General features: G+C 42.5%; 1 protein-coding gene across 4 annotated transcripts in view; it reads right to left on the bottom strand.

The window, feature by feature from the left end:
- Positions 1-236: 236 nt before the first annotated feature.
- Positions 237-25,025, bottom strand: part of LOC6727721 — a 44,864-nt gene continuing 20,075 nt past the window's right edge. For 2 of the 4 annotated variants that reach the window (XM_016176539.2, XM_039294844.1), the window contains exons 3-7: positions 12,783-12,997; positions 11,313-11,448; positions 7,469-7,602; positions 1,445-1,733; positions 237-1,352 (exon numbers count right to left, since the gene is read on the bottom strand). In XM_016176539.2, coding sequence (XP_016034296.1) covers positions 1,015-1,352; positions 1,445-1,733; positions 7,469-7,602; positions 11,313-11,448; positions 12,783-12,997 — 1,112 coding nt within the window. In that variant the 3' untranslated portion in view covers positions 237-1,014. Of the gene's footprint in view, positions 1,353-1,444; positions 1,734-5,764; positions 5,879-6,938; positions 7,180-7,468; positions 7,603-11,312; positions 11,449-12,782; positions 12,998-25,025 lie in introns of those variants that run through there. The other 2 variants (XM_044923209.1, XM_016176540.3) reach the window with 2 other exon arrangements.

Below are 25,025 nucleotides of genomic sequence, written 5' to 3'. Positions count from 1 at the left end.
TGGACTTCGGAAAAAAACACTCCTTTGTTGCAAAAATGTTGAGTAAGAATTCTTAACGCCAAAAATCAACAGTGAAAATTTGTTGAATCGGAAAATGCCTTGGGTCACCGGTCAGAAAACCTAAGTAAATTGGAGAAAAATTGGGAATATCTTAGAGTTAGCACATTGACCTCTTCAGTTCCTAGTTTAACTTACTTATATCGTACTTTCAGTTTTCCAATAAAAGTCCAAAAAGCTTTAAAATTAACACACATTTTATTTAATTTCACCACCATTTACAATATGCCCATACAAGGCTTTGATTTATTTACTTTAAATTAAATTAGTTTAATATGTTTCATTAAATATATTTTACACACATTTCCCCTCCCTCGGATACACACCTTTGATTTCTGGCTTTGGTTTGTTATGCTGCTCTGTTTATTTTTGTGTTATTTTGCACATTAAAAGTAGAATCAGTAATTTCATGTACTTAGCATATTCTCCCTTTACTGTATCTCGTTCGTGTAAACATTTATATTTGAATTGTGTATGTCCTGCTTTATAGGTTTTAAACTCTTCTGTTCTGCTGTCCAACCTCCAGTTTTCTTGTTTATGACTAGGCTAGTTTATAAATGTTTGCTTAAACTTAATTTGTTTTTTTCTCTTTAGCTCGCTAGTAGACGCCACATCTCAAAGTGTGGTTTTTGGTGTAAAATAAGAGTTAACATGAAAAGCAGTCATCAAAAGAAGATACTTGAAATCAACGAATAGAGGGTGTTCCCTAGACCTGATTAAATAATAAACGTTGAACTAATTAATGGGTAATGAATTTGTATCTCACTGAGAGTTTCTTCGCGGCTTCTAAAATGATTTATTACTTCAAGTATGTTCAAATGTGGCGTGATTAAGTTTTATTCAAGCCCTTCGTATCGCAAGTTTGATCACCTAAATACTTATTAATTGCCCAGGTCTAGCGAACTCCCCCAATATATTTCGAATTACTTAGGGCTTTAACTAACTCGTAACACACGCCTAGGCCAGACCCAGACTTTCTGTCCGTGATCCTGGCCAGGCCAGTTGCTGTCTGGACGCCTTGGAGGCGCTGCAGCTGGACACAAGAGCTGGACGCTCCTTGGACTCCCTTCGCTCCCTGGAATGTTCCATTGAATGTCCGGTCTGTGACTGTGGATCCTGGCTGCTGGCATCGCAGGGCTCAAATGCAGCCTCAATTAGCCGGAATAAACTAGCCAGCATGGCCATTATAAGCGGCGCCATGTAGACGCCGGGCAGGAGTCGCGATGCCGCCGATGCCGAGGTCGAGAAATACGAGCTGAAAAAGTTCTTCAAGCTCGTGTCGGATGAGAGCGTGACTGCAAGCGGGAAAGCGGAAGAGCCGGCGAAAAACCGGAAACGGAAGTCAGTTGGATCTGGCGTAATTGACTGGCGGCTATCGTACACTTACCACGTGCCGGTACCGGATCCTTTTGCGGAGTGCCCAGCTCGATTTCCTTGTACTCCTGGTATAGATCCCCGATTTGCGCCGAGCAGCGCAAAAGTAATCCGCCTGGATTCGAATTCGGGGCGTAAACCGGTCCTCCATGCCCGTAAACCGAGTTCAGCCCGTAAACGTTATTGTAGATGGCCGGATTCACGCTGGAAAAGTGAATGCCCTGCAGTTGCATCTTCAGCGAGATCCGCGTGGCAATCAGATTATCGATGGTGCGAATGTACTCGGTGTCCACATTGGTTATCTGTAAGAAGAATAGCATCACACATTACAACTTTATATATTTTTATTTCTGCTGTCACTACAGCATTTCCGTATGTGTTTAATATTAGATAAATATTTTGCAAGATTTTACTTTAGCAAGTTGGTTTTTGAACTCAAATAATGCACAAACAAAGGAATATATTTCATATTAGTTTAATTTATTCAAAGCAGTTTGGTCTTTGGTAAGGACTTGCACTGAAAATGTGTAATGAACTAAAGTTTAAAGATATTGAAGTTACTTTAAGCATAACTATATTCTATAACATTTTATTAGGAGGAATTCTATGTACTTTTTGTTCAATTCCTTAAATTCTTCGCTTTTCGAAACTCCAATCTTGATTTTCTTGTTTTTCTCAGTGCTCGGGGAAGCGTATACAAGGGGATTATAATTTTAGACTGCGCCTGTTTATTTTACGCTCGCAAATGCATTTGCATATTTTAAGGCGCTCGAGGGGTCTGCGGCGAGGAGAGGCCTGAGCATTTGGCAACGTTTAGCCCTCACGCTCGTAATACTTTTGTTTGTACTTCTCCTTTTGGCCGTTTGGATGGACCGAGCAGAAGGAAAAAACTTTTGCCAGCCAGCATCTTGTCGCCATTTGCAAGTTGGCACAGTTTGCCAAAGAGCAGTGGCGGCGGGGGAGCGCTTTTCCAGGGGGTTCAGCGGTAGGAGTATCTGGGTAGTCAGGGGATTTGCCACATGTGCTGGGAGACACTTCTGTATGCATGGAAATTATGTATCAAGGAACTTTATCTGTGTTAATGCAATGCAGCAAAAAGCAGCGGCGTCTGAGCACAACACAAACACACAAAAGGATGGAAAAATGAGTTAGAAACTTGGCCCGACGGAAACATGCCCTTCAAATATATAAAAACACCAATACCAACAACATTATATGTATAAACCTAGCATGCAATGAAACCAAGTGAAAGAACATAAAAAAGTGTAGAAATCTTAGTTACAACAACTTCGATTGGAAAATAATTTTTTTTGCAGATGCTAATTCATTTTCTGGAACTTTCTTAATTTTTTGGAGTACATTATACCCAATCCTCTCCAAAGCACAAAAAAAATCCGGATGCCCACACAATTGCGCACATTAGTGGCTGCAAGGACAGCCGGCAGGACATGGGACACTCTACATGGAAGTGGGGACATGGTACATGGCCAGCACAGCACCACCAGCTGACTAAAAAACAGAGAGGGCCAAAACTGCGTGGCATTTGACGAAAGATTTCGCCAGTTTGGTGCAGGCCTTGCCAGCTTTGCAGAGCCTTTGGTTCGGCGGATTCCTTTGCCATTGCCGTTTGGACTCGTATTTCTTATGCGCCATTTCTGCTTTTCATTTGGCGTGCATCCGTATTGGTCCGCATCCGCATCCGCAGCCGGATCCGGATCCGTTTCTATATCCCAGGCCACGTCCATGTCCTTGCTGCGTAAGTCCACTTTATTTGCGCCAGCTCTAAGATGCTTAAACTTGCATTTGGCTTAAATGCTGCCAGCAGCTCCTTCATGCGAGAACAGCTTTTATGCTTAATGGCAGTTATTTAGTGCAATTCACTGTAAAATTGTTGCCATAGGAGAATCTGCCACTCGCCATCGCCATCGCCAAGTCTCTTTCCTCTGTGTGTGCAAAAGGATTTGCGCTTTGATAAATAATTTTCCCCATACGCATGTGCATGCCAAAAAGCAGATGTTTAAGCAGCAAAAGTTCTCCTCCACTTCCGTATTTTTCTTGCCAGTTTCTTTTATTTTTTCAGCTCGGCTCTGCCCTCTCTGCATACGAGGAAAATGATATATATATATTTTTAGTAGTTGTCTCTGTAGAATTTAGGCCCAAACTTATGTGTGAAATTCGGCCATGGTTGCACTTCGTGTTTCAGTTTAGCAGCACTTTTGGAAATTGTCAAAACTAATGGAGAGTGGGTGCAAGATAAGCCAGAAATAAAGCTACTTTATGAGACGCCTCGGATTGCATGGGTGTCGTTCATTTGGAAACCATTCGAGTAATCCGCATTTTCTTTGTATTTATTGCTGAAACACTTGCACTTTTGTTTTTAGCAAAGTGCTAATTTCTGAAAACTGTTACCTCTACAAGAAATACATAGAATATAGGTTTATAAAAGACCAGCTTGGGATCATTCGGATTTCGTTTGAAAGTTTTAGTTTATTTTATGGCTCTTAAAGGTAATGCTAAAGCCCTATTCTCAGTTTCTAAGCCATTAAACGGAGTTTGTAAGTTAATAATGTCATATAATGAGAAACCTAAAAGTTATGTTCATTTCAATTATTTCTGATTTTACTGATATTATTTTTTTTTAGATAAACTGATTTTGCATATTCAAAATTCATACAAAAGCTTAAGAGCTGACCTCTATTACTTTTGCTAGCAAACTATATTGTGAAAGTAGACTGAATAACATTTGAAATTCGGGTTTTACCCATTTTTTCTCCCATGACACTTGGTCTGCAGGCATAAATTTTCATACGTTCGTTGAACCGATGCCCTGGTGACTCCGCCCTCTCAGACGATGCAAAAATACAATAAATATATTTTATATTTCATCCAATATAGTGCACAATTTGTCCCCTCAGTCCTGCGCGCATGTATGGGTTTTTGTGTGTGGCAATGCATTGCCAGCGTATCAATAACAAATAAATTGTGGATAGCACTGCAATATCTCTGCAAACGGTTACTGGTAACTGGAAGCTGGTTTACTGGCTGCCAAGAGTGCGCCAAAGTGTGGCGTATACATGGGATGGCGAAAACTATGGCACAAAGGAGCTGCCAACTGCTGGCTGCGAAGCTTTTTTCAATTTTCCGCTAAATTTGGCAGGGCTCAAGTGCTATTTGTCTTCATTAATGCGAATGCGCCTAGGACTTTGGCAAGCGCCCCTGCAAGATTCCGACGTTCCTCAGTCGGTTCGTTCAACCCTGATACCCTGATGATGGCAAATTCTGCGTGGCATTTTTAAGCCGACGCCAAATGACATGCAGCAGTTATTAATTGGCAATTTACATGCCGAATGATTAATGCCTGGGCCCCAGGGCGGAAACAGCCAGGAGACCGAAATGGAGCCACAGCAGCAGTCTTAAACCGAAGGCACATATGTCACCGGGGTGTAAAGTTAAGGTGCACTCGCGGCCAACAGAATAGTTCGCTTGCGTCGATTAAATCACATTACACAGGACCAATTACATACATTTATTAAGGTAAAGTAAGTAATGTATTCATTAATATAATTTGGTTAGATTTTTGATAGAAAATGGTATTAGTTTATTTTCTGGGAACTATCTCTCTTGGTAAGGTCCTTAAATTTTCTTGGGCAGGAAAACTTTCCTCTCTATTTGAGCCTTGATATGTTGACCGCTGCTGTTCATGTGTGGGAATGGTTTTCCGGGCCTTGGGAGTGGGAGAGTTTTGGGTCCAGACCTCTTGCAAATTACTCCTGTGGCATTTCACCGCAAAAACTTTTGTCAACAGAAAGTTGTGGCTCCTTGCCGGCGCACCTTTTAACGTAAACTTTGCAGGAAATGTCGGAAGTGCCTGAGTGTGTGTGCCAGGGTGTGTGTGTTTCCGACCACCGACACACCCCTTCTCCTTGCCCCCTCCCTTGCATTGCCCATGTTGATTTGCACAGCATGAAATATTCATTTGTTTCCTGTGATCGGCAATTGTAATATATCTTCCTCCTGCGGTATCGTTTTCTACTCAATTTTAGTCAATGTCTGCCACGTTTGCTTACTGCTTGTTGTCTCTCAGCCAATGGTTGCCATTGGCTGCCATTGCCAAAAGTTCTCGGTGTCCTTGCAGCTCCTTGTGCCCCATCTAGTCCTCTGTAAAGCCCCCCCTTTAGCCCGCAACAGCGCAACCGCAGAGCATCATTGGCATTTGGAGAGACATTGCCGATAAGCTATCATTTCATTTCCAGGCAACACAACCCGTTTGAATATTCTCCCCAAAAATTCCCCTTCGTTCCGGCAGCGAGTTATTGCGGTGAAAATGATTTGAATTCATTTATCATGTTTAATGCGAGATTGCCAACTGCGCTTCTGGAATGTGGCAACCATTTTTCAACAGCATTGACATCGGTACAGCGTTTTCCAGACTAATAGAGAGCCCTTCCTTAAAGAGGATTTATGTTAATAAAATCAGCACGCTTGAAAACAGCAGTTCTAGCTTTATTCAATGAAGAGAGCAAACTTAAAGGCTTTTCGAATAATGAAATATAAAACTAACAAAGGAATATGTTCCCATCTAAGCTTTTGGCTGGAATTTAGGATTACTAAAATATCTTCAAATAGCTCATAATGGAGTTTTGGGAGTATGTTTTATTTTATTTGAGTTCATAGACAGGCACCAGATATAATGATAATCCCATGGAGTTCACACATGCACTCGCTTGGTTGCTTTTGCATCCCGCATAATATTTTCCCAACCGCAATCCAATTGGAAGCTTTTGTGATAGAAAATTATGCATTCATACTAAGCTAAACCCCAACCGTAAACAATTTTCCCAACCGCTCAGCAGGACTCATCTTTAGCATAGCAAGCAGCTTGAAAATCAAAAGGTACGATTATGCAGTTGCACTGCCTTTGAATGGTGAAGTAAAAAGAACGTGGGCAAGCTGTTAGGCACGTGGATTCGGGATACACAGACTCCTTAGTTTCGAGTGCCTCTGGCCCAGACAACTACCCTTTTCAACCGCAAATAGAGCGAACAGCAGTGGCATCGCCTTGACCGATTCTGAACCTGAACTGCTCTTGACATCGGGGCCTGGGTCGAAATTATAAGCAGGAAAATAAGGAGGAGCGAGCATGTGGCATGCATATTCATAAAATTGCACTGGAACAGCTCGCAGGACAACAATGGCAGCACGACAGCAACCAAAAGTGAAAATCCAAGGAATGACAGCCATGCGAGTTGGGAAGGCGCCATCGCACAGATGCTACTCCTCCATATCCTCAGTGTTGAGGATAGCTTTTTATATATATATCTTATATAAAATACACAAAACCGAACACCTCAAACTATATAAAATTTAGTTTCTTAAATATGTGGCATGGTGAAAATTAAATTATCCTACTGCATCTGCATAAACTTTAATATTCATACTACAATAAATTGGTTATATTTTAGCGCCCGTGAATAAAGTCTGTCGTTTTGAATCAATTACACCATTTCTAGCTACCAAACTTGAACAGCACTGGCACTGGCGGTTTGAGTTTGCTACCGCATAGAAATCTGTACTTCACAGTAACTAAATGACAAAACGGGCATTCGGGCCACAGATGCGACAGACTCTTCCTCTTTTGGCCTCCTCATATGCATTGTTAATACACATGACAATCCTCACGCTCGCTGGCAGCCTGTGAAATTGCGCATACGCCACGTTGACGGATGGACGAGCCCCCCAAGGCAAATGCTGGCAAAATAAACCACAAAAAAAAATACAAATAAAAAAACAAACCGGAGCAGAACCCTTTTGATTAAAGTCTTGTCCTAGCCCATTTTCATGTTCATTTCTCAGCAGAATAGACAAGCGCACTTCAAAGGATCTGCTCGACTAACACGAAATAGCCGCTGACCCGCTGTCAGATTTGTATTCCGCTCTCCCCGGGAACATGAAGTAAATTGAAGAAGACCGGCCGGCCAGGTCCGTAATATTTCATTGGAGTGATTGTGGAGTTGAAAGTTGTGTTGCGAGTACTCACCACCATGTTGTTGATGGTGAATGTGAGTTCTGCCCGCGGACGCGACGGCGGTGTGCTGCAATTGGCCCGCAGGACATCGCCGGGCTCGTAGCGTGTGTGTTCCGTGAAAACCTGAGGACGCTTCTCGGGCAGTTCTGAAAAACAGGGAGAATAATAAGTTTAGTTGTAGTTACGTTACAGAGCGGGATTTTGAATTGTGAAAATTGCTTGCTTAGAGGTAGCTCTTTTGTAAAAGTTGGATAAAATCAAATAAATTAAAAGTATGTTTTGAAACTGAGATTAAATATAAAAAATTCCTTAAATTCTTTTATTAGACTATAAATGTATAATACCTTTCAAAGAAGGAATTCAATTAAATTTCTGGGGTATGAAAGATGACAGTTTTGGGTCATTTCGCTTTGGAATGCAGGAGAGGGATCAGGCGTGTACAATTCAATTAGCTGACCCACCCGACACAAAACACATTAATAGGCGCATAAGTGCAGTCGAAGACCAGGAGACCCTTCAATCACAACCGCAAGCCGAAGATACTGGCCTTCGCCACGCCTAACTTTTTAATTAAGTCAACCGGGATGGAGCCTGGATGGGATGGACTACCACAAGACCCGGGGAGAGAAACAAAGTAACTAATGAAGAAAGTAATTTCCATGACAAAGGCGGCGGCAACTTTGCTCTTTTTCCCGCCCCGAGGCAACTTTCTGCTTTCAGGACCTCTGTGTGGCTCGCTTCCTAATCCCCATCCGCTTTTCTCTTGGCCGCCTGCGCTTTTTGCCTTGCAGATTTTGACCTTTTTACGGGCCAGCATCGAATGCCTCTTTGCCGGGCTTTTGCTTCGCCTTTGCCTTTGCCTTTGAGACTCCGCCGTCAAATTCCTCCTAATGAGGGTCAGTCTGCGAGTGCACACTGTACCAAAGAACTACAGCTTTGGACAGAACACATGAGCCATCCTTCAACAAGGATATTCAGTTTCATGTAGAAAGACTCTATTACAATTTGTGCAAGTGAATGCATTTTTCTTCATCTCAAGGGGCATTCTTTTAGCCGTATTGTTGAATAATACACATTGTTTGAAAAACAATAACAACATTAAATTAATAAAGAGCACTCCATATTTTCTGCAAGGAATTTAGTCATCAACTTATTCATCTCGACCAGTGTAAGTCCTTCCCCTTCGAACTTAATTTAGCAGCTGACCAGCCTACTTTGCACTTGGTTTTAGCCTCGACTCGTGTCATTAAGTTATTAAACTTAAGGCTGCCCAAATGTTTGCCAACTATAAACTTTTGACTCGGGCCAGCCGAAGAAGAAGACGTGCTGTGATGGGGGCTGTGACTTAATGAAAGCCCGAATTAGCATAACTTTTGGGGCCAGGCCACCCATTTCCAAGACCGCCCGCCTCCCACTCACAGCACCCGCCACCACCGTGGTGTCCTTGAAGCAGGCTGAATGCCTTGAATTGCCCGCCCCGCAAGGACAAAGTGTTTATTTTATGTGCCACGCCGACGTCGAGACGCAGGCCTGCGTTCAACCTCCTTTCAGTGGGCTCCTCGCCGGATCCCTGGATCCTTGGGCCGCAATCTGATTGCCACTTGAGCTCATTAACACACGATTAAACCTCAGAGTTATTTACACCGAGGACGACGCGGCTGCATAAGCGAATGAGTGCGCACAACTAAACCTGGCCAAAAGCAGCCCGCTGACGCTGACTCGATGCATAAAACATCAGGCGGCCAGCCATCAGGAAAACTATGCGCTGAATCGATGAAATTAAAGCGCAAGTTTACGCAGATGAGATGAGTGTCAGTCGTTAAAGTCGAGAAAATCTGATTTACCAAAGAAATATAAGATGGAACGCTGAGAAAAAGCTTGTGCCACAAATTAAGATGGTTCTTGAGCAGAATGAAATCCTGACTCAAACATTCCGAGAAAAGGTTCAAGGAAGTGGAAAGTGTGCGATATCTTTCTTGTTGTGAAGATTTGTCCCATAGTTTTCCCTCTGTGTAGGAACAATATGGTGTCCGTGGCTGTTTCTGCCTGCTGTTGGCTACAGTAATTTATTGTTTAGCCGGCAAGTTATTGGGGTTTTAGTGTCGACGACATTAGGCCTAAGCCGCAGAAGCCTACAGCCGAGAACCCAGCGAAACGAACTTACAGAACCCGCAAGATATAGATGCAGAGGGGGAAAACCGCCAAAGCCCGAGATTTGAGGCTGCTGGGCTGGTAGGTTGGTAGCCTGTCAGTGTGTCAGTTCCCAACTGGCTTATCCAGCATTGATGTATGTTTGGTGGTCCCAAGGACCGAGGACCCACGACCAGTGAGTAACCAATTAAATGCCGCAGCTTGTAATGAAACTTTAATCAGTTTGGAGGCGTCCTTGAGCGCGGCCTCATGAATTTAAAGTAAATACACAAATACACGATCAAAGGCTTTAATCCCCAGATGCTAGTTACGCAAAAGCGGCCAATTAAATGGGCTAAATGCGGCGTTAAATATATAGTAGACGGCTGGCGGGGGGCAAAGGCAAGGCGATGGCAGATCCAAAGGGAAAGGCAAAGGCAACGGCAATGGCAATCTAATAAAGGCCAGGCCAGAACGGCAGACATCTGAATGTTTAATGCCGGGCAACAAGCAGCCAGTGAGCCAGTCAGTGAGCCATTAACCCAGACGAGCTCTCAATCAAACACACGCACAAACACAGCGGGCAATCCCCCCTCGGAAAGAAGGACCCTCGAAGGGTTTCAGGACACGCGGGGATGTGGCAAATAAATCCTGCCCAGCAAGTGGCATAAAAATCAGCGAATAAAGCACAATTTAGCTGTCGGAGCGCATTTCTCGAATGCTTGAGGCCAAGCGGATAGAAAGATTAACTCCGACGAGCGCTGAAGCTGCGCCATCGATTTAGGTCGCATTACGCATACGCCCCATATGGCTGCCGAGCCCCACACAAAACAAGTACAAGTGGAGGCCACATTGTTGTGCATCGAAGGGCATGCACTATGGATAAAAGGGTTCCGTAAGTTGTATATATAATTCCAGGAGCAGCTCACATTGCACGGTAAAACTAAAAGAAAAATATTTAACTTTTATCATTATATCTATGAAGACTTCATAAATCTTTTGAAGATACTAACGTAGGGAGTTTGCGATCCATTTCAAACATTTTAAACTAACAAAATTACGAATTTTTATATTTAGCCAAATAAAATTCATAGTGTATCACTCCAAATAAAATTCATAGTGTATCACTTTGCCAGCTGCTGGCTACGCAAAGGACAAATAATTGTTAAGCCGAAACGGACTGGCGCTCATTGGATTTCATGACCCTGGCACGCTGATTAAATTCGTAATTCAGAGCGCGCCGCTCCACGCTCATTTAAAGCGCATAAGGCCGTGAAATGCGTGGAGCACAGGTAAGACTACCAAATGACCCCCAGACAGGTGCCCCAACCAGAACCACCGGAGACCACCTAACCATTGAACCAGCGCCTCATTGCCGGCAAACCCGCTTATCTGGCAAAGACGAAATGGCCTGTTAATGACGCAATTTTCAGCGCAAAACTTTGCCAACCAGCAGAAACATCTGCTGCGACCTTGGCCCCGGCCAAAAACAAATTGCCAAGAAGGCGAAAAACTTTATCTCCCGGTCGAAAAGCAGCCACAGGATTTGGGATTCTGGACTGTGGATACTGAACTCAGCCACGGAACGCTGACCGACGATCAAAGGCGAGTAATGTCAAAGGCTAGCCGAAATAGCTGATACACTCGCTCGCCCGCCGCTCCTTTGAAAGCTTTTAAGCGCACTTTAGGCCAATTTGGTTGAATCAGCTTAGAGCGCCAGACTTACCAACAACTTGCATGGTGTCCACTGCGGTGGCGGTTGAGAAGAGCGGGGCATCGGCGGTCACTTCGCATGAAAAGTTGCCAGAGAGACCGAATCCCACGTTGCGCAACAGCACCTGGGTGGCATTGGAGCTGCTTACCTGTTGAGCAGAAGAGCAGATGCAGTATTTAAGAACGGTATAATATAAGTATAATATAATTCAACACAAATAATGGTAATGTGAAGGTATGCTATATATACATATCTAAGCCTTTCTCTGATCCTTAAGTATCTGCGTATCAAAGAACACACTTGAAACTTTTACTATGCCAAACAAGCTGTCTGTAGTTTTACTATATTTGTTAAGTACTTTGTGTTTTCTTTTTTACCACCTAAGAAATAATGTTTTGCTGGGCTGGGAAAAACTATAAATCGACACCCACGTGCCATCGCTCAGCTGTCCGCAATCTGACATCGAGTCCAACAAAGAAATGCACTTAAATTTATTAAAACAGCTTAAAAAACAAACAAATACAAACTCAACCACCAGACAGCAGAGCAAAAGGAACGACAAAAATTGCCTTCGGCTAGGTAAAATAAAAGTTTTCGATGACAAAACGCTAAAAAAAAAAGCAATGCACCCAAAATAAAATAAAAAGGAGAGTACACACAAAAACTAAAGATAAACTCGCTGGCACAAACTCAATAGCCTGATGAAATATTTAGCCAGATTCGGAGCAACTTTATCGAAGCAACGAAATTGCAGGGACCTGCCAGCTCCCACTACCCCCACCGTCGGCTGGATAAACTTTTTCAATAATCTAGCCAAAGTAGAATTACCCCATCCGAGACTCAATTCTCCGACCTCATCCTCGTCCTCATCCTCAGCTCGTCCTCATCTCCAGCCAGCCACGCCCACTCTTCGCTTGGCAGATTGCAGTTTTTGCAGGTGGGCGACAAAACTCAGACGCAGCATGCAAAAATTTAAATGAAATTTTTGCCGCAGATAGCCGCGCGTTGATAGCGCCCACAAAAGCTGGCATTCCGACGGCAGGCATCCTGGCGGCCAGGTGTCCCCTGGCATTTTTTGAATAACCGCCAATAACAATAAAACTGCCAAACTGAATATGCATGAGCGGAAAGTTTAAAATATACAATATAAATAAATGCAGTGTGCGCGCAATTAAGGACATCAAAGTGGAGCCTCGTTGGTTGGCTCCTTTCAGACCGACTGAGTCGAAGTGACCAGCCAAAAGGGCAGGGCTCCGAAATCTGGAACGGCTGGCGCTCCTGGAAAATCCATTTTCTACATAAGTTATTTATATTATTTACTTTGGCTTAAGTTCGGAGGCCTTTCTACCACCTAAATAGTACTCTTTAACCAACTATTCAAGTAAACGTATCTTAAAAGGATTTAAACTAGGGTATCTCACTGTTCGGTTGCAAGCACAGAATCACCTTAATAGATACTTTGTAATTAAAATGCACACTTACATCCACGTGAATGCCGGGGAATGGAAACACTTTCGTATTGGGGAACTCGCCGGGCGTGTAGCGGTAGAACTCCAGCTGGCCACGGTAGAACTTGGCCGAGTACAGTGGAGCCCCGTCCAGGTCGTACATGCAACGCAGCACCACATGCTGGCCCCGTCGCACCGCCGGTGGTTCGATTATTAAATTGACATTGCGCAGCGCGCATTCGACGAGCTCTGAAACGAGAAGAGAGAATGCGGGGTGTGTTGTGAAAAAACGCTGATGGAATTACGTGCGAACGCAAAGCCGGGGGGATTCCAATTTAGTGTATTTATTTTAATAAATTATTGAAATATTGTCCGAAAGCGGACTTTCCTGCGACACTGATAACACATAATCCGGCGCTTAACTGCACCGCAATTGCTTGCATTTCAGTTGCAGGCGTTTGCTGTTGGCATTGGTTTTCGCGGTGTTGGGTTCGCCGCCGGCCAAAATGCTTAAAAATGGCATGCAAATATGCTGAAAACTCAATTTAGTTGGTCAACTTTTTTCGATACTCTCATATCATATGGAGTCGTCGCGACAATATGTTGGTTTCTATAAGCTAACCAAAAAAACATTACTAATAGTACAATATAATTCCTCAAAGTGCTTGTATCATTTGCGCTCATAAACTATTAATTTAAAAAGTCAAAACATCTACATTAGAATTGAAATAACATTTAAGAGTATTTAAAATGTCTGGCAGCTTGTTTTGGTTCGTGTTTCTTGTCAATTGATTGTCATATTTGGTGCTTAAATGATTTATAAATGTTTTTTCGGACTGCGAAAGCTTGATAGATTATGGTGGGATTTTGCGAGGCCAGTTATGTAAACGAATATTACTAAATTGAAACATTATACTAAAAACCGCTGTCCATTTGTAAGCCGAAACTAAGATAGCTTGCAACCGCGTTTTATTGGTAGTGAAAAACAAAATTCCAATAGAATGTCAAACTAAAATTGAATATTATAAGTCATTGAGGGTACGTTTTTATATTTAAGTCGAACGCTTAGCCAGATTTATGGACTTCGGGTCCGAGTTTTGGCCGACCTTCACTTACTTGGGCAATTTTCTTGCTTGCTTGCCAACTTTTATTAATTACCAAACAATCAACGCCAATTTCCGGCAACTTTATGACCGCCCATTTCAGAGTCGTTTGTCAACAAATGCGTAGCATAATTCAAGGCGCCCAGGCAGTGAGTGGCTCTCCCTCTAACCCACAACGGGCCCAATGGCGCTATCCCGCTCTGGAACTGGTGTTTTACAAGCGTTTGCCACCATTTCCAACATAGCCTAACAAGGCACTCAAAAATTTTTTATATCTTATTTGGGTCACATTTCATGCGGCTGTGCCCTTAAGAATAATGGCACATAATTTGCGGCTTTCCCAACAGTCCCTTTGTGGGCGAGGAGTGGGTGGGGGAAAGTCGGGAAAAGCCGAGAAAAGTCCGTGGAACGCGTGGCAAGGATTCGGTTCCTTGTAAATCTCTCGCGAGGCGAATAAAATAAAATTGTTTTCATTCTTTTTCTACATGCCAGCTGTGCGTAATTCATTACCTTCGGGAGTTCTTTGCATATCGGGCGATATCTTCGGCGACTGCATGGAAAATGCCAGGGAAAATCAGCATGATTTTCATTATGCCTGTGCCGTTGTCGAGCTGCCCTTTAACATTTACTCTATTTGCAGGCTGTAAAATGAATTCTTGCACATTGACCTTAATGACCAGCGGGGCCTGGCAGGATAATTGGCCAACTGCCTCTGTATCCTGGCCAGGGACACCGGTGCCTGGGCAACAGTAAATTGCAAAATAAAGAAGCCTGGGAAATTATAACGCATTGTATGGACTTTCAATTACTCTGCACGAGCAGGAAAATCCCAAGCAATCTTGTTTACGAATGCTGAATTGTTTCAGTGTGCTTTTAAAAATAATATTTGTTATAGTATTAAAAATATTATTGTTATGTAGATTTGTTTTTCGTACAATTCCCCATCACTTTTTTAAATGAGCCACTGCAAAAGTTATATACCCCTAATCTGTGCAGGTATTGCGGTGCAAGAACACCTGCCTTAAGTTAAGCAGTACCTTAAAGTCCTTGCTAGCCGCATAAATATTTGCTCACTGGAATCGAAAATTCCGCTTGTTTGCCAATTGAAAATTGGAAAGTGTAGTTGCCGGATCCCGCCCGCTGAGAGTTTTCCCAGCTTTCCCAGTTTTCCGAACCAAAAAAGCAGCAGCAGCAGAAGCGGCGAAATGCAACCGCAAATACTTGCTTATTGCTCAGAAAACTTTGCTTGTTAGTGTTTAGGTGCAGGAAGGTGCAGCAAGAAATCATAGCACACGGCCGGGTGCTGGGGAAAACCTGGAGGGGGAAAAGCAACAGAGAGCAGCCAAACAATGTCTATAAATCCACACGCACACTCGAGATATAGTTGGAAAGGTAAAAAGTTTGTGCAAAAGTCACATATTTGTTCGATTCTGCTAAGTGCCAGCTTACAAGTGCCTTGTCCTTATCCTTTTGCGATTTGTTTACATGGCAGCCAAAGTAAGGACCCAGAAAAAAACAAGCAGCCCACCTTTGCTGTTGAGAGAAATATCGTTCTGGATTGAGGATTTGCTCACCAGCTAAATATCAATGCACCTGGCTTGTTTGTTTCCATTCCCTTTGTCCAGCTCGCATTCATTTTCCCAGCAAATGCCCTTTCCACCTCTCGGGCCAGTGGACGCTTTTCACGCTCTTTTCACAGCAATTTCCCGCCCTTTTTTTATTGTTTTCCAATCTAGCCGGAGTGCGTCATTCGTCGAAGCCGCAAGAGATACCAAATTGAAATTAGTTGCCCTTTCTACCGCACAGTGTAAGTTGGAAAAGTTAATGCATCTCTATTCCATGGTGATAAGAATCATCTTAGCAATAGAAAGCTCGATAGAAAGCTTAAGGCTCTTAAGTACGCTATTTGATTGTACTAATAGCCAAATTAAAAGGATAATCTTTAATGCAAATCGTGCTTACAATATTTCTCTTTGTGCTCCCCACAAGATACCTTAGAAAAGAAGCAAATTGTGTTTTGAGAATCTGTATATTAGCTTTAGTTTTGAACTGATCGATTCCTCTTGAAGACCTGCCCTAAACTGTGTTCAATTTGTTGCGAGTTTGGAATGGCTTGTCAAACACTGCGCTTGCTTACGGATTCCTAAGGTCCTGAAAACATGGCAGGACCCAAGCAAACGTGCTGGCGAATTGGAGTGGGTCGATATGAATATCACAGCATAATAATTTGCAGAGTCGCTTTCATATCGAGGGAGGCCGAAAACAAACAAGTACCAGGCCAGCAGCTGGCATGTAATATCTATGTGCATTCATGTGTACGTGTGGGTGGCATTGTCTCGGTATTTAATAGGCTTTTGTTGCAGCTTTCCAATGGAAATGGAGGTGGAGAGTACCGTTCTGCTCCTTGGCTTGTTTGCCATGGGTCTCCCCGCAACCACTCTGCCGATCCTGTTGCTGTTTCGGTTTCCCACCAGCGTCCTTATTGCCCGACTCCCAGCTCATTGAAAGATTTATCATTCACCAGAAATAGCAGGTTCTCGGAAGGGAGTGGGTGGCTCGAGAAGAGATTGGCGCACTGAGAAAAATCGCGCTAGGGAAATGCGACTTAATTCTTGAGTTGAGGTCTCGGATGCTAGAAGCATTACTTTGAAGATGTCTTGTTCACCAATGAATGTAAATTAGTATTAACAGTATTATTAGGAATGATTTTATGCAATTTACTTTTTGTTTTGAAATGCTCAGTTAAAAGTAACTGAGTTGCAGTGTTCCTCAAATGACGAGCCACCTGTCCGGAGTCCTGAATCCAGACCGTCAGTGTTGACACAGCCCACATGGGCACCCCATACACATGCATAATGGAATTTCTAATAACTGCCACAGCAACCCGACTCAACTGGACTGAAATCGAGAAAGGAGGACCTGAAGACCATAAGACCTGAACAGGAGCAGCCAAGCCTTCCTGCTGGGTCAACAGCATTTAGTGACAATAAGCGTGATGCAGTTCATTTGCTCAGGCGGGTCAAAAGCGGTTGGTTCGTGCGTCGGTTTGCTTTTGGCCAGGATTGAAATAGCTGGCTGGTAGGATGGCCAAGTGCACTTAGTCAGGCATCGGCGAACATGCACTTCAGCAGCGAGAACACAAATGGCAGGGCGACCCCATCCAATCCGAGGCAAAGCTATTTAATTAACATAAAAAACGCAACGCGCACAATTCGAGACCATAAATCAAAAGCCCGCACACGCCCAGCACTAAACTAATGCCTTGGAAAGAACTAATACGGCACCCAAACTGGAAAAATGTCTGGCAAAAAGTGCAGTCGGCAAGAAAAAAGGGGTAGCCCAAGGGGGCTGGGACAGCGGAAAAACTGGGAAAAGCGCCTCTAATGAAACCGAAAATGCTAGTTATGGTTTACGATGCCCGGCTCTTATGTGCAGTTCTGGAAACAAAGTTGGACTCCGAGAAACATTTGTTTTTTGTCCGCTGTGCTTTTGTCACAACGTCGAAGGAAAAACAGCGGGGGGCAGAGGGGGCAAGGGCCCAACCCAAAGCCACATTCAAATCGGAAACATAAGCGTTACAGAGACCCAAACCGAGACCGAACCCAAAACCAACCCGTTCGTGACGTGTCCAGCGGGCATCAGGCTAACAACAAAGGACCCCAGCATAATTTAGTTAAAATTCCCTTTGTCCAGGGGCGTGGCACACCTCGCCAAAGGAAATGAAAAATGCTGATTATGAAAACGCCAACTATAATTTGTTGTGTGTGTTACGGCTGCTAAATGAGCCGTTGGCCGAGTTGGGCTGGGGATTTGATTTGGATTTCACAATTCTCATTTCCTAATTGCTTGATGATTAAATTCAATTACGAATGACAATTTAATTATGTGTTGGTTAATCAAATATCCAATCGAGTGATTACACAAAAAATCGAAATCATTTAAATTACACAGTTTTTAATCGTTTAGGTAATGTGTGTTAAAGAGTTCAATTAACATCACAAGCTTTTAATTGATTGCTAGTCGCTTGCCTTTTTGATTAATTTTTTTTTTAGAAGACCATGGCCCTTCAGCAATTTATAAAATATAGTAAAAATAAAAAAAAAATAATAATAATTAAAATAACTTATATAAAAGTGCTGGAATTATAAAAACTGCGCAATTACATGTGTACATGATAATACAATTGATTCCGCCAGAGGCACTAACTAATTTAGATTGCCATTAAATTCGATACCATCAAATGTTTAATCCACCATTTTTTATAGGCTTTAATTAACGAACACAAGCCCGTTATTGATAACAATGCGCTCCAGCTTTTTACCACTCAATATTGTGTATTTTTTAGGAACTTCGCCGCCACTCGGCCGTGGTTTATAAAAAACAAAATCCAGACTAACTCGCACTACCCCCCGGGGAGGCATGGCAAGAAAAATATATATGAAACGAAGGAAAAACACTCCTTGTCTGCTTTCTGCAAACAGACATTGGACAGGGCAAACAATAGGAATATATGCGATAAATGAAAAAATAATAACAAACATTAATCCGAGTGTTGCCAGCTCGAGTGGATGATGGCGATGGCGCTGCTGATGATGATGGCGATGATGATGTGCCGAAACGGCGTCCTTTTAACCCCGCCGTCGTACCGGGTTATCCTTGCACTGGCGCTCCTTGGTCTCGAGTTGGTCTTTCGTTATCCTCCGCTTCGCACAGAAGCGCTAAGCAAATAAAACAAAAAGGATAACTGTGCAAATATTGTGCAGACGGCTTGGTGCGCGAAACTGGAGACGGTCGATGGTCGCCGGGGAGCGGGGGAAATGGCAAACAGTCACTGCTAAAAACATAAATATGCATGCGAGGGCGTTTGTGTTTTTATTTTCCAACGGATGACATTGCAGTGCTCAAAAGTTGCTCAGCTAAATACTCGACGCCCATTTTAATTTGCTCTACTCCTTAAGCAGAGAATGTTACACTGCCCCAAAATAAGTACACTTCTTTTAAATAGATTTTAACCAGACATTTCTTTGAGAATTTAAATATACTGTGTTTCTGTTTTAGTTCACAAACATAAATTCACATATCAATTATAGTTTGGACTACAAATACCAAGATTTAGTTTGGATTTAAGTTACAGCTCATTACTACTTATGAATACGTTAAGTAGAATGGTATAATGTCTTCATCCTTTCAAATTTATGTTTAACTATTTTAACTATTTAATTATTTTATGTAGATATGTTAGAATAAATATATTAGAAATATATATATAATATATATATACTCTGTTATCTCCCTTATCAATAAATAACGATAACAGCACGTTCTTGTGTACTGCTGAACCTGACAATAATTTTTTTAGTGCAGCGATCCACATCTGCTGGGTCGTATTTATTTAGTTTGTTTTCAGCTTCTATGGCCCTGCTCACTTGGCGTATACGCAACGCCGGAACGCCGAAGACTGCGAATACGACTCAATTGAGGCTGGGCAGCAAACATTTTGTTATCTCGGCACCAGCATCGATGCCGAATGGATTTTTAGTTCAGCAAGTTTTTCGCAATTTTTTTTTTGCTTTTTCCCCCCCGCCCAACTGCGTTTTGTGTGTGCACGCCGACTGGGTTTCCTTTCCTTTCCCCCAACAAGTATATTTTTTTCCCCGGCGCTTTTCTTGTTCATTCAGTTTTTCCATTTGGCCCAGTCGGAGCGTCAGAGCGCTTATCTCGCATGCCGCATCGCGAACTGCTTGTAAATAGCATTCATGGCCTGACACTAATGGAACTTTTGACCGTTTGTGCTATCCGCTGCCCATTTCCATTCCCATCCCACTGGGCCCGGGCCTGCCCAGCCACAATTTCCACCACTCCCGCCGCCCGACCATTCCATTCCATTCCAATTGCCCCCTGGCACCGTGTCCGCTGCAGGGACAAAACTTGGATGCCATTCATCGACTTCGCTATCGCTTTCCTCGGAGCACTATTCTGGTACCCTAAGTCTTAAATGAAAGAATAGGAGTTGGAATAGGTCCATGACCACCAACTTATGTTGAAATTTTTATGGAAAACATGATGTTTTTTTCGAACAAATATTTTTAATATTTTTATTTGATCATTGTTTAATTGTGCTTACAATTAATAAAGGGCGTAGGAAATAGTTTTTAAATAAAAAATTTTACTATGCTTACATATATTTAAATTTAAAAAATTTTAACAAATTATGTGTCTTTCTAAAAATGAAGTGTAACTAAAAAATGAACGGTACGACAAATTCGTTAGTGTACCAACTATTTTTTGAACAACATTTTTGTGCTTCTGTTTTATGGGAACCCGAATTCGCACAACTTCGCTTGTTTTTTTTTTCCAAAGCCTTTTTCTTTCATATTTCTGTTTTTCTTTTTTTGCGTTTTTTCTATTTTGCTGCTGGTATCAATTTTGCGAGCCAACAGTTTGTCGGGTCTTTCAACAAGTCGTTTGTTGGCTGTTCTTTTCGTGGAAATGGAAAAACCTGCTGCGCTGAAAACAAAGCAATCACCTGCCACGTCTCACGAACGAATCCTTTTGATTTTGGGTTGAAATCTATCGCTATCTACCAATTTAAAACTCGAAAGCCGGCTAATTAGCAGCCGATGGTCAATATTTGTCAATCGCAATTTCGATTTAACGCCAACTCCACATTGCAATAAAAGTTAAAATGAATTTACCCAGGCCAAACTCTCTATTTGATTAGAAAATTAATCTCGACGCTGTTTTAAATGCAATTTTCATTTTGAAACGGGATCGAAGGGATCAAGGGTGGGAAAATCGGCCAAAACGGTAAGGCAGGCGATAAGCGACAATGGCATTCGGAAATTTCATTTTTGGTAACTAGATCTCTCGACGCAGTCACACAAATGTGGTGTCAATGGGTTGTGTGGCAAATGCAAAGGGTGGACTGTATCCATTTCGTTTTATGTTTACAATTTGGCATGGTTTTTGTGCATTCTGATTTATGCATAAATTGATGCTACTAGTTGTTTGTTTGCCTATTTACTTTGGCTCGCTGGCAAAAAGCGCATTTGCCATGGACATCCTGTCCGTTTTCCCGTTTCCTGTTTCCCCGACCGCCATCCACCATTTCTGGCTGGTTTTTGGTCATGCCAGAGATTCAGTGGCAAAAACATTCATAATTTTAATTAAGTCATAGAAACGTGCTGCACACAAAGCGCAGATGTATTGCACTGTGGGAAAACATTCGTTTTCTATATCAATAATAATATTATTTTAAGTTAAAGCATTGTAAGTATTGCACTTCAAATATTATTTTACTTAAGAAGAAAGCAAGTTAATGAGCTTTTCTAAGAGCTCTAGACTTTTAATGGTCCACAAGGATTTGTTTTCAGTGCATCCCAACCAGTACGCTTAACTTTTGTGTGCGAGTTTTCCCGCCAGCCGGCGGCCGTGGGTTTTTGTTTTGTTTCGAGTTGTATTTGGTTACGATGCTCACAAAATTGCACTTGAAATTTATCCCCGAGCCTTATTAGTTATTTACGCAGCAGGCGCGTTCTCCGTAATGTGTGAGTGTTTGCTTTGTATGTGTGAATGAATGGCTCTGTGCAAAGGACCCGGCGGCGATTTTGGCCAAAACCACCCATTGCCCACCGCCCCAGAAGGATCCCCTCCTCCCACCCATTGCAGATTTATAGCCTGCAGCAGTTTTTAGTGTTTTCCCTTTGTTTCGCCCTACGTTTTGTTTATTTGGTTTTGCAATTGTTAAAAGTTTATGTCGTTTTTGTTGCGGCTGTTGCATTTCGCACACACAGTTTCCCTGGACCCAGCGAACAACAAGTTTTTGTTTTTCGGGGGGAGTGGCACTGCCAGAAATACCTAGAAAAACAAAGTGAAAATAGAATAAACTGAAAAACTGAAACAAAAGTGTGGTATTTTTGGGTGCGCCAGTTGCGATTTTGTCGTCGTGATTTGTTCCAGATATTTTTTGGCAACGTTGCTTAATTAAACGTGAACTATTGCCAGATGGAGTTTAAATATTAGAATTTGCTTTTTCCAATAATCTGCAGACTCAGACTAGAATCGCAACAATGCCGAGGAATGCATTAAAATTTCCCCTAAGCCTTTTCTGAACTCTGTACATGATTTGGGTTTACATTAACGAAATAGATTTAAAATCAGTATTGCGTATTTAGATGGGTGTATATATTTATTTATATATTTATAAGCAAACATTAATTTTGCCTTTATTTCCATTTCAACTGGTTCATTTATTCGTGGAATTTTCCAATTTAATTCGTAATAATCGCCCTGAGCTCGGTTCAAAGCTCCCCCTTTTGCTTGTGGCTTCCGAAGTTTCCCGAACTTCTGCATTAATACCAATTTGCACTTGTCAATCAAGGCAGCACTCTGTAGCCAGAGACCTACAAAACTTCTAATGAGCCTAATTATTTCAACTATTTAGCCAAATACACAGACGCACAGACACAGCCAAGTTTTCTGTGCGAGGGGGGGAAGAGTGAAGAAAGCATTCCAATGCTTGCCAAATTTTGCTAATGATAAATAAATTATGCGACAGCAGCCGCACAAAATGCCAAGCCACCGACCCTCCAGACCAGGCCAGCCAACCACCCAAGAGAACCACAGCAGAAAACAAATAAACTCACTTCGCAATGCCAAAAGATAAGTATACGCCCCGTGGTACCGTGGTCCTGCGGCCCCAGCCCTTAACACATTAAAGCCCGGGGGTGCGTGAATGGTATCGCATTACCGAAAGCAAGCGCACATGCGTTAATAAACAAAATCTGTTGCTAATGTACAAAATAAGTTAATTATGGCAACGCAAATGCGAAAATGCGGAACTCTCTGATGCTGGCGACAACTTTTGCAGCTTTTGCGAAAACTCTCTCTGCGTTTTTTTTGCTGGCTACATTTTAGGTTCTGGTTAGAATCGTGGCTATATACATATATACTCGTATATAGTTGGATGTGCACTTTTCCTGCACCCAGCTTTGTTCTTTGTGCGCGATAATTGCGTTTTATGGCTGTGGCAAGCAAACAAATAAACAAGCCGGCAAACAGACGAAATCGTTGTTGGGAATGGGTGTGCGAACATGCATTGTGGGCTCACATGCTGGCAGTCACGCCACCGAAACAAATAATTACAAATTGCATTAATAATAAACAAATACAGACGCGGGGTCTAAGCCTGATTTGCGAATTCGATTTACCTTTTGGCAATTTTTGCGTGACTAGCATAATTTGTTTGGTGGCCGAAAATTTTGGCCCAACAGCGCCCACTCGTATGCCGCTGGCATTTTCGCAAGTACTGAACCACAGGAAATTTACATATTTTATTTGTAATTTGTTTGCCTCCTGTCAATATTATTTTGCAATTAATATTTCAATGATAAAACCGTTGCATTTGTGGAGGGTTCTTGGGGAAAAGGTTGCACGTCAGTTTAACTTCCACATATACTGTCGGAATAATAATTCGTCTGAAAATCCATAAATCTACCAAAGCCTAAGGCCTGCAAATTTCTCATTTAATTAGTTAATCCAAGTTACTTCTTATTAACCTAAGCAGTTACTAAATTGTTTAACCTTTGGTGTTCATTTACTGACTACCAATCTAAAACAAGTATCGGGTATAATCACGGAATATTGGGTATTCTATAGTCTACCTCAATTCGACCTCCGAAATGTATTTTTATTTGACGCATTCGAGTGAGTATGGAATTTATAGTTGAATTGCATTTTGTTATTAGTGAGCAAATGGGGAAATTGATTACGAATGTCCAGCGTTGGTTTACCATCAGTGTGCTCATGGGATTTATGGTATTTATATGTCCCTGATTATTATGCACTTTCGGTAGAGCATAAATTGATGGAAACGAGTTTACATAGTCGACGGACCGTGAAAACCATCCACAACCATCCCCGATTCCGATCTCCCGGAAAATCAAATTAAATTTATTACTAATCCGCACAGCTTTCAATGCACTGATTTATAGCCACACTTCTTTTCGGGGGAATGGTTATGGCCTACAGTCCGTCGTACATCAGAACAATAGCAGCCCGTTTTTGGTTCTAATTCACTTTTACTAATACACCACTTTGCCGCCAACCCCAGCCCATTAACCCCATCCATTAGCGCCTCCATTTAATAGGGAGCTGATGCCTCAGATTTTCCTTCTAGTGCTGCGGCGGATGCAGATCTTCACAATGCCGTGAACCGGAGTGCTCTGGATTTTGGGCTGGAAAAGACCTACAACAATGCACTCCAAAGAGTCACGGATCTCGGCACTTCAATCCGTACCCCAACTACAATCGAATTCTCACCCCTTCCGCCGGCTGCCGAAAAATCAACTCGAGTCAGAGATGTGTAATATTTCTGACTCCAATTTCAAGTTTTAAACATACTTTAAAAGAATGTAGTAGTTTCTAAAATTGCTAAGCTAAGCATGTATTTTAGAACAGGAAATTATTTGTATTCTTCGATGTATCACAATATATCAATAGCCACTAAAACTTATTTTTAGACGAGTACCATGTTGGTATGTGGCCTTGCTTTTTCTTTTTGAAAATGCCTGGAAAAGGCCGCAAAACATCCAGAACGACTGCACTGATTGCAATCGAGGGAATGTCCCCATCGAAATGCTGCTTAAGCTGTTCATTAGCAGCGGAGTAATGGAGCAACAGTCTGACACAGATTTGCTTTGGCAAGTGCGGATGGCCCCGGCACTCGCCAAACGCCCCTCGATTCTATATACTCGATTCGATTCGATTCGATCCGCCTCGATTCGGTTCGATTCCGGGCGCCATAGTGTTCAGTTTTGTGGCCATGGCGACACGGCAGCCGGGGTCATTAAAAACTTTTTACAAGCATTCGGCATCAGCATTAGCGCTCCTCGAAAGTGGAGTGTGTGTGCGGGATGTGATTCCTCTGCTGATTGCCATTGACAGCGAGTCGAGTGGATCCCATGGCACCCCTTCCCCAATCGAACCCCTTTTCCTCCGCCAGGATGACACCTCGCCACCGCTTAGGACCGCCTGTCAATCCCTTTTATTGCCCGGCACTCTCCACTTCCCACTTTCCACTCGCCAGATCTTTGCCACTTCGTCAATCAATTGGCGGCTGTGTATCGCAGTCGATGTCCCTTTTATTTGTATTTTATTATGCCAAAGTGTTGTTT

This window comes from Drosophila simulans, chromosome 3R, assembly GCF_016746395.2.
Source record: "Drosophila simulans strain w501 chromosome 3R, Prin_Dsim_3.1, whole genome shotgun sequence".
NCBI lineage: Eukaryota > Metazoa > Arthropoda > Insecta > Diptera > Drosophilidae > Drosophila > Drosophila simulans.
Note: the sequence above shows the minus strand (reverse complement) of the source record. Positions and strands in the feature narration are given on the sequence as shown.